The sequence below is a fragment of the Nomascus leucogenys genome, chromosome 19, assembly GCF_006542625.1.
Source record: "Nomascus leucogenys isolate Asia chromosome 19, Asia_NLE_v1, whole genome shotgun sequence".
Taxonomy (NCBI): domain Eukaryota; kingdom Metazoa; phylum Chordata; class Mammalia; order Primates; family Hylobatidae; genus Nomascus; species Nomascus leucogenys.
Window position 1 is genome coordinate 58432294 of NC_044399.1, and position 12498 is coordinate 58444791.

At 44.6% G+C, this 12498-nt stretch overlaps 1 protein-coding gene and 1 long non-coding RNA gene across 13 annotated transcripts in view; one reads left to right on the top strand and one right to left on the bottom strand.

The window, feature by feature from the left end:
* The window catches only part of BABAM2 (BRISC and BRCA1 A complex member 2), a 574233-nt gene that overhangs the window by 21911 nt on the left and 539824 nt on the right, over positions 1–12498 (bottom strand). Inside the window, exon 12 of one of the 12 annotated variants that reach the window (XR_004027067.1) lies at positions 6758–6829. The exons of 9 other annotated variants lie outside the window; for them this stretch is intronic. Coding sequence is in view for 2 of the 3 variants with exons in the window: in XM_030800433.1 (XP_030656293.1) it covers positions 6542–6712 (171 nt within the window). In the remaining variant the exon portion in view is untranslated. Of the gene's footprint in view, positions 1–6541; positions 6830–12498 lie in introns of those variants that run through there. 2 more of the 12 variants (XM_030800433.1, XM_030800432.1) reach the window with 2 other exon arrangements.
* Positions 6452–11509, top strand: LOC105738637. The gene is made up of 3 exons (XR_001114481.2): positions 6452–6634; positions 6945–6987; positions 9635–11509. It is a non-coding gene; the product is annotated as an uncharacterized LOC105738637 (long non-coding RNA).

Genomic DNA, 12498 nt, shown 5'->3' on the forward strand with positions numbered 1-12498 from the left:
CCGAGAATACTCAGATCCCCTGAGCTATTACTGGAGAGCCCAAAGTAGTAGACAGACACCTAGACCTGAGTTCAGACTCAAAATCTGTGACCTTGGGCAGAATTCTCCCTTGTTTCATTTCTAAAGTGAAGCAGCTGGATTATCTTTCTGGCTTCGATATCATGATCCTCGGATTGCCAGGGCACAGAGCACTGAGTCTGTTCCCATCACGTTTGGATGGCTGTGTCAAGTCACTCACACACACATCTCCCCACAAAGGACAACTCAAGTTCCCGCTGTGAGCAATGTTCCTGGAAGAAACTTGAAGAGGACGCTCTGCCCTGAGACATGCTTGTATTCTATGAGACACGTTATCAGACCACAAAGGCTGTCTTCATTCTACCAATTGACTGTGGGAATGTTCAGAAGAAAGCAAAGAAAATCCCCCATAAGGCCTTTAAGTTGGAGGAGGGAAAAGCTGATGTGTGTTCTTGCCCAGACAGAGGAGGCTGAGGATATGTGAAGGCTGGGGCAAGACATTCTTCCTTGCTTCACCCCCATTCCCACCCCCATTTCCACTCCCACTCCCACTCCCGCTCCCAAACATGCACAGTGGGACCCATTAGAATTGATGTTTCTGCCCAGGAAGTGATTTGAAGGCGCTGCTCAAAGCCTGCTGCGTGGAGCCTTTATCACCTGAGAGACAAGGCTAGCAGGCAGGTGCGCCTCCTTCCCCAAATATGGGGAACAGGTTTGTTCTGGCTGATTCCTGACCTGCCCCTCAATACAGGATGCCTGGTTAAATCTGAATGTCAGATAAACGACTTTTTAGTATAAGTATGTCCTAAATATTGCATGGGGCATACTTACACTAAATTATTTGTTGTTCATTTGAAATTTAAGTGTAACTGGACATGTTGCATTTTTAATTGCTAAATCTGGCAATCCTAATTCTGAAGATCGAGAGTGGGGTCTCTAAAAGCCCTGGGCATGGAGGTGGCAAAGAAGGGGTGAAAGAACCCAAGCCAAACATTCCTTTATAGTGTTCCATGAGCGTAACCCTTAGTTTTTAACTGTGTTTATTAATATTTCCAAGGCCAAGAAGGATCTATTATGATTTACATATCAACACCAAAGCAGATCATTATACCAATATGTAATTTGTAAACTTACAAAAAACCTGGCTGGGTGAGGCGGCTTATGCCTGTAATCCCTGCACTTTGTGAGGTCGAGATGGGAGGATTGATTGAGCCCAGGAGTTAAAGACCAGCCTGGGCAACATAGCGAGACTCCACCTCTAAAAAAAAAAAAAAATCAGCCCAGTGCTGTTGCATGGACCTGTAATCCTGGTTACTTGGGAGGCTGAGGTGGGAGGATTGCTTGAGCCCAGGAGTTCAAGTCTGCAGTGAGCTATGATTGCACCACTGTACTCCAGCCTGGCAACAGAGTGAGACCCTGTCTCTAAAAAGAAAAGAAAAGAAAGAAAGAAAGAAAAAAAAAACACCACCACACACACAAAGAAATACCTTACTGCTTACAGAAAAAAAAAAAGATCAAATGTTTTAGCATGGTGAACACCAACAATGTGCCAGGCATTTTACAATCATTTCAGCATTTAACACTCACAATCCTCTGTGAGAAAGCCAAGGCCCACAGAGATTTAAAAACAAACAAACAAACAAAAAAACCCTACTAGACAGTGGTTGAACAAGGACTTGAATTCCAGCTGGTCTGATTCCAGAGGGCATGTTCTCTGTACCCTGCATATCTCCTCTCCTCTCCTTCTCTCCCTTCACTTCCCCCTTTCCCCTCCCCTCCCCTCCCCTCTCCTCTCCTTCCTTCCTTCCCTCCTCCCTTTCCCCTCCCCTCCCCTTCCCTTCCCTTTCTGTCTTCTCTCTCTCTCCTCTCTTTCCTTTCTTTCTTTTCCCTCCCTCCCCACCTTCCTTCTTTTCTCTTTTCTTTTCTTTCCTGCCTTATCTACTGCTCTTGTCTTCAGTGGACACTGGCATACCTCCTGGAGCCCCCATGCTTCCCATCTTCTGGGCCTTTGTGCACTCTAGTTTCCTCTGGAGGAGTATCCTCCCCTCTCTGCACATCAATTCCTACCCAGCCTCCAATCTCAGCTTCCTGGGTCTCAGTAAACAGACATAATCTTCTTTCCTTGACTCCTAGTGCTCTTTCCCTGCACGTTGCCACCTTAAAGAGAAGAATCTGTGTGCAATTCTCATTCCTCCTCTAGTTCACTGAAAGCAGGGACTGTATCTTACACATCACTTAACATCGTACCTAACACCTAGTTTGAATTAAATAAACATTTGCTGCATGAATGAATGGGAAAAGTGATCTAGGCTAGTGATCTGGGCAAAATCTAATTAAATGTTAGCCACTACAAATCCACACCGGGGCATGCCAAACCGGAGTGTCAACCAAGGCAAACAGCCTAGACCCTGCAGTTCGAAACAGATTGCTGAGCTCAGCTGCCTGGTGAATTTGGGATAACTCAGACCATTAATCTGAGGAAAAGAGGTGGTGCAGTACGAAACCAATCTAAAAGTTGGGAAAGCCAAGGTATATGCTCAGCTCCTACACTAAGTGACTCTGTGACCTTGAACACGTCACTTCCTTTTGTAGGGCCTCAATTTCATAATCCGTAAAGTAGGTGTAATAGCAGTACCTAGCTCATAAGGTTGTTACGAGAATTACAGAAATTAAAAAACATAAAGCACTTAGAGCTATGCTGGTATATTGTAATTATTCAATACATTTTAAAATTATTATTGTCTATAAGGTGATTAGGAGGCACTGGGTGACCCACTGTTTACTCTGAGAAAATATGTGGTCTTGCCTTTATATGCATGTTCCTGTAATGCTCACTTTTCTGGATACCTGGAATAATGACAGTTTAAGGATTATCCAGTCCCCCAAATGATCAATAATGCAAAACTGGGGTTTTCTACGTTTTGATTTTGATTGTTAGAAGAACTACATAGCTTCCTGCTTTGCAATTCGGACTGTACTCAGTCTACTGAGTAGTTAATGCCATGGATGGCCTCACTGTCAGAATGGAATCTCAAGCAGTGATGGACCATTCCAGAAATCAATCAGTAGGCTTTGAGTTGGTGCTCTTCAAAATGTGTGCGTGTTAGTCTTCAGTGCTTTGTACATATTCTGTATATAGTGAGCTCTTACATGTTTGCTGAAGAGATTTAGCAGTAACTTAACTGCAGCTACATACAGACTGTAGGCTTACTAGCTGCTTCTGGATCAACTAGGAAACCACTGTTCTGCCCAGTTCTCACAATCATGGCTGCTCTAAAGCCTGTTCTTCCGAGGGCCAAGGCCCCGCTACCTGGCAATTCAGCCCTGCCCACCCATGGCACACAAGAAGACAAACAAACTACTTTTTTTCCTCAGAAGTGACTTTGGATTACAGACTACCCTAGCTCACCCCCGCCCCACTTCTGCTTTCTTGGTTTCGATTTTCCATTAGGCATGACTAAGTGCCAGAGGTTCTATCTGTCTGGGAAAATAGGAGTCACTGGAATTTTCTATCCTCTTCTCAATGTGCAGCCTCCCTGCTGCTTTGGAGGCAGCAGTAAAGTGATGTCTTTCCTTTGGCGCGTTCCATTACAATACTCCTTCTTCTCTTTTGCCCATAGACGCTAGTAATAAGTTTGGCCACAGGAGCATGTTACCTTCTCTTAAAAGTACTTGGTTTTTAAGACTCTCGGCAGAGCTATTTCTGCTCACAAACACCCTGGGTTTTCCCCATGGGCACAGAGGCCTTCAGCCTCCTGGGTGAGCCACTAGGAAGAGGGCACCCATGCCAGGCCGCTCCACAGGTAGGTGGATGTATACATGGTGCAGGCTAAACTCCTGCCCTTGATGACTCTGTGCTGCTCCTGTGAGCAAGGGAGCAGGAAAGAGGGGAAAAGTAGGAGGTCAGAGGTGGCTTGGGCTGGGCTTTGGACCAGTAATCAGGGGCATAGGGTTCTAATCTTGATACTGTATGCCTTGCACAAATTCTTCTAGGAAATGAAAACGATGAACTGAAAGTCAACAATATGCCAATCACTGTGCTTAAAGGTCTATATCGATTATTTCGCTGAATATCTATCACAATGGTTAATGCTTACCATATTTAGACCTGGCAGTACTAGATGATCTCTAAAGTTCCTTCCATGTTCCATGTTCTGTGACTGGCCCCCACTGTCACAATTAACTTCCTAGGATGCATTCCTACTTAGTCACCCAACTTATCTCTGCTGTTGGTTGTGGATTTTGCAGGACAGTGGAGTAGAGGTAACTGCCCCAGTGAGTTTTCTAAATTTTGGTTTTGATTTTTAGAAGAACTACATAGCTTCCTGCTTTGTAATTCTGAGTTGTACTCAGTCTTCTGAGTGGTTAATGCTATAGATAGCCTCATTGTCAGAATGGAATCTCAAGGAGTGATAGACCATTCCAGAAATCAATCAGTAGGCTTTGAGTTGGGGCTCTTCAAAATACATGTGTGTGGTAGTCTCCAGTGCTTTGTACATATTCTGTATATAATGAGCTGGATGGTACCTGCTTCCCATTTTTGCTCACCTCTGTAAATCCTCATTTTAATAAGGCATGAATCTAGCTCATTTTCACAGGTGGCCCTTGTGCTGAATGATCTGACAAAAGACAAGACAGAATCTTGTTTCTGCAGAAGGAAGGCCTCTGCTTGTCATTATGATATGCACACAATGGACAATCCTGATTGTTCTTTGATGCTTCCCTTTTTTCTAGAATTCATGCCTTAATGAGAAGTGATAGAAACAAGCCGCTTGGCCCTCCTGCCTTGGCTGGACTCCACATCACACATGACAGCCCTGAGCAGCCCTGGCGGCACCTGTCAGAAACTAACACACACATCTGAACAGTCAAGCCGAATTCCTAAGAAGCTGTTTTAACTTGACATCGGAAAATGTATTGCATCTAGAATTATTTTATTGGGTGTGTGTTCAGGGCATATGTGTGCACATTCTGTAACTGAAGTGTTCTATAAATATCAGATACGAGCTGTACAAAAAAGCATCACGTACATGGTGTACTTAATTCCATTTAGTAATGTTTTCAATTTGTGTCTGACCTCTGGCAACAGAGATGGAAGTTTCTCAACATGAATAAAAAAGTATGCTCAGCTACCTTAAACAATTTTCACTTAAAATTCCAGAAATATATTAGAGCTTAGTGATTACCAGGTGGGTACTAGCCCAGTACTTTCAGAGGAGGGTACTGAAGTCCAGAAAGGTGATGTGTCTTTTCCATGATCACACAGGAAATTAATAATGGTCCCTAGATGAGACCCAGGTCACTTGACTCCCAGGTCATTATCCTTTGCTTTTTCTTGACATACTGTATGTTTCTTCCCCCAACTGTTCAAAAGGAACTCTGATTCCATTAATAGCATATGTTCCTACTATGGTTTATTATAAAAATCCCAAACCAGCTCCTCTACCCTTTCCTTTCTAACTCTATAGGGCATCTGTCTATTTTTCCAGGAAAGAGAATACGTGACCCTAACTCACAAGCAAGGAAGTTGCTCTTCTTGGTGATCCCAAACACTTCCCCAGTGGCTGGCGGGGTAAGGGGTAATTGGAACCCAAGCCTGAACACTCAATTGTTCTTTTTTTTTTTTTTTTTTGAGACGGAGTCTTGTTCTGTCGCCTAGGCTGGAGCGCAGTGGCGCGATCTCGGCTCACTGCAAGCTCCGCCTCCCGGGTTCACGCCCTTCTCCTGCCTCAGCCTCCCAAGTAGCTGGGACTACAGGTGCATGCCACCACGCCCAGCTAATTTTTTGTATTTTTAGTAGAGATGGGGTTTCACCATGTTAGCCAGGATGGTCTCGATCTCCTGACCTCGTGATCCACCCGCCTCGGCCTCCCAAAGTGCTGGGATTACAGGCGTGAGCCACCGCACCCAGCCCACTCAATTGTTCTTGAAAGGGCACACCTAAGTCAATTTTCCTGACAAAGATGTGCTGACCTTCCAGTTACTCTTTTTTTCTTTATTTTTATTTTTGAGATGAGGTCTTGCTCTGTCACCCTGGCAGGAGTGCAGTGGCATTATCTTGGCTCACTGCAACCTCTGCCTCCCCGGTTCAAGTGATCCTCCTGCCTCAGTCTCCTGAGTAGCTGGGATTACAGGCACCTGCCATCATGCCTGGCTAATTTTTGTATTTTTAGTAGAGATGGGGTTTCACCATGTTGCCCAGGTTGGTCTTGAATTCCTGACCTCAGGTGATCCACCTGCCGCGGCCTCCCAAAGTGCTGGGATTACAGGCGTGAGCCACCACGCCCAGCCCAGTTACTCTTTCTGTGTGACTATCCTGATAAGCTGAGTTCAGTGCAGCTTCTTCTGGCTTGTGTGACTGAGGCCAGAACAAAAGCCCTAACTGTTTTCCACTGAGAAAACAGGATGAACACGGGGTGCAGTCTTTAAAACAGCTCTCAGAGAAGCTTCCAGGGGAACCAAAGGAATACAGATGGAGGGTCTGGGGAGAGATGGCCTGAGGGGACTTGCAGAAGGGATTTACCTGCTGCCCCTCCCCCAGGGGAGCCAGGAGGCTGAGCTGGGCTGTAAACACTCAGTGCCTGGTGCAGCCTGGTCTGCACAGGCTGAGAGGATGGTGAGTGGCTTCCTCTGGGATGAGGGCTGTATTCGCAGTAATTGATGGCCAGGCTTTTTAATGGAGCTTATCATTTCACTGCAACAGATGTCAGGTTCTAATAAATAACACGTTCGCACTGACCTATGCAATTTGGAGAGGATGCCTGGATGTCAGGCAGAGCTGGATTCCTCCCCATCTCTGTTGCTCTCTCTTCTGTAAGGAAAAACAAACCAAATCCCTTTAAGATACTTTTCAAAAGGATTCTCTTTGAGAGTTCAAGGATCCAATAATTCCACGTTATTTATATGATTTGCTTTTCTCTTCACAGCTCTACTTCTAAACCCCATGAGGAAAAGGCCCAGGAGGGACGGGTGAGCTTGCTCGTGTAGAATGGAAGGCCTTGGTGACCTCAGTCCTCAATTCCTGTGTCGCTCACCAGCACTGACTTTATTGTCTTCTCGGAGGCTCTGATCACCCGAGCTATGCTGGCCTGGGCCTGGAAAATTCCCTCATCTCTCTTGTGGGGAGTTCAGCTGAGATGAGGTTGGGATTTTTGAAATGGAACTATTCCTAGGAAACTCAGGGCAAAACAGAAGAAAACAAAGAAAACCCATGAATCATAGCCCCAGTTGGGCTTGCAGGTTCTGCTGCTGAAGTCTGCTCCCCAATGGGTCCCGTGGTACGGAACCTCCTGGGAGCCCAGTCCTGGTCCCTTGCCTACCCCAGCGCACTGCCTTCTGCAGGCTCCGTTCTGCAGCTGCTCCCCACTTGCAGAGGGAACGTGGGGGGTGACCAATTCCAGCTGGCCACGATTCTGACCTTCTTGTTGCCCCCTGCCCCACCCAACCCTTGGGTGCCAGATGGGAGTTCCAGGAGTATGGACATGAAGGGGAGGGGACAGGTCGGGGAGTGAGTAGTGATGAGGGGGAGAGAGTGTTGAAAAGTGCCTATCAGGTTTTTCCCTAGTAGTTAGTGGTGTCTGGATGAGGAGAAGTGCACTGCTACTGGGGCTCCAAAGCTGGTTCAGCCCAGGCTCCTTCCGGCCAACTCATAGGGCACAGGGACTGCAGAAAGAGGCCCGACTCTGTAATGAAGTCTCAGCAGAGACAAAGCATCATGTGAGCTGCCTTAAGGAGCTACCAACAGGGAGTGAAGAAAAGAGCAGTGATTAATTCCTGGCGAGACAAACACACAAATGGGCTCATATTATAACCTCTTACACTTCATGAACAGCCCTAGTCCCCTAGGAATTCTCAGGCCTCAGGGATCCTAGCAACATGAACTGGGATTTCTACACTGTGCTCCATGGAGTTGTAAGGGGGCCAGCAGGGCCTCAGAGGACAAGGAAGGGGGTGCCGATGGGGAGCACCTCGGGTGGGACGTCTACCTCCTTCTCTTCAATCAAGGGGAAAATATCTACTTTTTAATCTGTTTTATTTAGAGGACTAATGCATGAGACTAAATTGAAGCATCTGCAGCTAATGAGAAGTTCAAAGAAAACAGTGTCTTTGGGAATATTTACTAATGTATTAATGATGAAAAATAATTGAAAAGTCTGGAATGTACACTTTTAAAAGATTCTTGAAAGAGAATTTTTTCTTCAAAAGTGATTCTGCAAAAATAACTAGACAAAAAAATTTAAAAGTATGCATGGTGAACAGCAACATATGAGCAATTATGAACTGCTTTTGGAGGGTTTGGATAAGTTTTTAAATAAGAAAATAATGTCTCTTTGTGACCTTGAGGCAAGAAGGGAAACAACAAATGATTTTAGGAGGTTCATAATGAATTACTCCCACGTGTTGACTGATAAGCTATTTTTAAAAATATTCTTTATTGAGGTTGGGCACGGTGGCTCACATGTAATCCCAGCACTTTGGGAGGCTGAGGTGGGCAGATCACAAGGTCAGGGGATCAAGACCATCTTGGCTAACATGGTGGAACCCCATCTCAACTAAAAATACAAAAATTAGCCAGGCGTGGTGGCGGGCACCTGTAGTCCCAGCTACTTGGGAGGCTGAGGCAGGAGAATGGCGTGAACCTGGGAGGTGGAGCTTGCAGTGAGCTGAGATCGCGCCACTGCACTCTGGCCTGAGGACAGAGCAAGACTCTGTCTCTGAAAAAAAAACAAAAACAAAAATAAAAACAAAAACAAAAAATATATATATATATACATATATATATACACACATATATATATACATATTCTTTATTGATTCCACTTATACAATAACTTTAACATGTAATGAGCCATCGTAGTAGGTGGTTTTAGGGTTAAATTCTAGTCTAAGTTGTAGTCTAAAACCCTACCAAGGCCTCTAGAATCAACCTGATACAATGAAATTCACAGAAAAATCACACCATCTATTCAGGGATTCCTTAGAATAGAAAAGATTACAAAAAGTCATTTTGGCTCTTCTAGAAAGTCTAGAGCTATGTACAAGACATCAAGGTAACCAGTGGTTTGGCTTTTTATTTGAGACAGAGTCTTGCTCAGTTGCCCAGGCTGGAGTGCAGTGGTGAGATCTCTGCTCACTGCAAGCTCCGCCTCCTGGGTTCACGCCATTCTCCTGCCTCAGCCTCCCGAGTAGCTGGGACTACAGGCGCCCGCCACCATGCCCGGCTAATTTTTTTGTATTTTTAGTAGAGATGGGGTTTCACTGTGTTAGCCAGGATGGTCTTGATCTCCTGACCTCATGATCTGCCTGCCTTGGCCTCCCAAAGTGTTGGGATTACAGGTGTGAGCCACTGCCTGGCCCTTTTTTTTTTTTTTTTTAAGTAATGTTTGGTTTTATGTAGACTAAGCAAGGATGGAATTGGAATTTTTCCACATTTCAGCTGGTTGTGCTGGTACCAAGAAGATACAACCACAGGGGATGACAGTCCATTAACGGGGTGGCCTTAAACTTTGGGAACTCTAGCCAAGTCATCAAGGTTAAGGGACTGTTTACTGGGGTACATATGATGGTATCAATATTGACTCTGCTTTTAATTTAAAAATCTCCTTTTTTTCTCTAGGGATGTTGCTGCTGATAGCTGAAAATGATCAAATTCTTACCATATGCCAGACCTTACGCTGGACAATTCACTGACATTATCCCATGTAGTAGGCAGAATTCTAACGTGACCCCCAAGATTCTCCACCTTCTGTGTAATCCCCAGGATTGTCAATATGATGGATTTCATTCTGGTAAACAGGTTTTGTTATATGGCACAGATGACTTTAAGAAAGCGAGGCTTTAAATCTGTGACTAGCATAAGACATATGGAAGGCAGAGATTCAAAATATAAGAGGGATCTGACGCACCACTACTGGCTTGAAAATGGAGGGGACCACATGGCAGAGGACGCACACAGCCTCTAGTTGCTGAGGCTGGTCTCCAGCTGACAGCGGCAAGGTAACAGGGGCCTCAGTCCTACAACCACAAGGAACTGAACTCTGCCAACATACTGAAAGAGCTTGAAGGAGGAGCGTAAGCCTCAGGGGTAAGATCGCAGCCTCAGACAAAGCCTTGATTTTAGCTGCCTAAAACCCCGAACTGAGAACCCAGGCATCTTGTGTGGGACTCCTAACCCACAGAAACTGTGAGATTAATAATTAGTGGTGTTTTAAAAGGGTTAATTTATGATATTTTTTAAATTAGCAACACAGAAAATCATATACCCCATATGATACCCATCATAACCCTCTGAAGTAGCCTTCACCATTTTATAGGCAAGAAAACAAAGACTCAGGGAAATTAGGAATTTGCCCAAAGTCACATAGCCTGTGAGTGGCAGAGACAGGTTTAAACCCAGCTATGTCTTGACCTTATGGTCAGTGCTCTTCATTGCCTCATGCATTTCCTCTCTGTATGAGGAGACAGCCTCAGACACATGGTAAAAAGAGTATGGAACATCTGCCTGGGTGTAGATGTGCAGAAGGGTCAGAGGACCTATGCTTTTGTTTTGGTTTTAAATGGTGAAAAGATATATATTTAGAATCAACTAGCTGGATTCGGTTTAGATGATCCCAATATGCCTTCTTCTCTCCATCAGGAATGATTGGGGTGTTGGCTTTGGCCACATCAGTGTCACTGAGCTTCTTCACAGCCTGTTTGATCTGGTGCTTGTTGGCTTTGATATCCACAATGGACACAAGCTGCGCTGTTGTCTTCCATCTTCTTCATGGCTGACTCAGTGGTTGGGGGAACCTGATGACGAATTATGGGTCAAGCTTGTTTCTCCTGGGAGTGCTCTTCCAAGGATATTTCTGCTGCCTCCAGAGGCACACTGTCTTGGGCCACTGGAAGGTGGGTGATGTGTGGATTGGATCTTCTTTTTGTGGCAGTGGACACCTTTAAACACTGCCTTCCTGGCCTTCAAAGCGTTCGCTTTGGCTTCAGCTTTGGGAAGGGCAAGAACTTTTTTCACTTTTGGTGCCACAGTTTGAAAATGAGGACCTGTGTTGAGGCCTCACTCCTCTAGAAGCCAGCTGTGTGCCCTCGGGAAAGTCAATTAATCACTCTGAGCCTCAGTTTTTATAATCTGTATGAGGCGCACTAAGAATTTCTGCATTATAACCCTTGAAAGGCTGCAGCCGATGATCCCATAAAGTGTGTGAGGGGCCACTGTGAATGAAGCCCACAGGGCAGACAGAGGCACCTGGATGTCATGTAGGTATCATTTTCTTTTCTTGATGACTGCCAATTTCAGTGTCCTCTGCCTATAGGCTGGATATGATCACTCTGACGGCTTGTTTGGAGGAAGTCATTTTAAATAGGTTTTTTTTTTTTGAGAGGAAATGATACTTTATTACATTTATTGAAAAACTACAGAATAAGATGGAATGTAATTATTTTTTCTTGAATTCTTTAAAAGTTAGTTGACTATTAAAAGCCAAAATAATAACAATGTATTGTGGAATTCATAAAATATGAAGACTGAAAGTGTGTGAATATGATAATACAAAGGTAAATAGAAGGTACACAGATAATTACACTGTTTATACAGGAAGCATTATAATATTAATTCATGGTAGGCTGTGATAAGTTAAGGGTGTATTTTTAGTGTATAAATGACTAAAATATACAAAGAAATAAAGCTAATACACCAACAGAAGAGAAAATGGTAAACTAAAAAATACTTGAATAAACTGAAAGAATACAGGAAGAAAAGGAATAAAAAAAACCCCAAACCGAAAATATGAATAGCAAGACTGTAGGGCTTAAACCCAGTAAGCTTATTATTTATATTACATGTATAAATAAATGAAATACTCCAATTAAGGTCAGGTGTGGTGGCTCATGCCTGTAAGCCCAGCACTTTGGGAGGCCAAGGTGGGCGGATCACTTGAGGTCAGGAGTTTGAGACCAGCCTGGCCAACATGGCAAAACCCCGTCTCTACTAAAAATATAAAAAATAGCCAGGTGTGGTGGTGTGTGCCTATAGTCCCAGCTATTTGGGAGTCTGAGGCAGGAGAATCACTTGAATCTGGGAGGCGGAGGTTGCAGTTAGCCGAGATCATGCCACTGCACTCAGGCCTGGGTGACAGAATAAGACTCTGCCTCAAAAAAAAAAAAAAAAAAAAAAAAAGGCCAGGTGTGGTGGCTCACGCCTGTAATTCCAGCACTTTGGGGGGCCGAGGCAGGTGGATCACAAGGTCAGGAGTTCGAGACCAGCCTGGCCAACATGGTGAAACCCCGTCTCTACTAAAAATACAAAAATTAGCCAGGCAATAGTGGTGTGAGCCTGTAATCCCAGCTACTCGGGAGGCTGAGGCAGGAGAATTGCTTGAATCCAGGAGGTGGAGGTTGCTGTGAGCTGAGGTCACGCCAATGCACTCCAATCTGGGAGACAGAGCGAGACTCCGTCTCAAAAAAAAAAAAAAAAAAAAAAAAAAA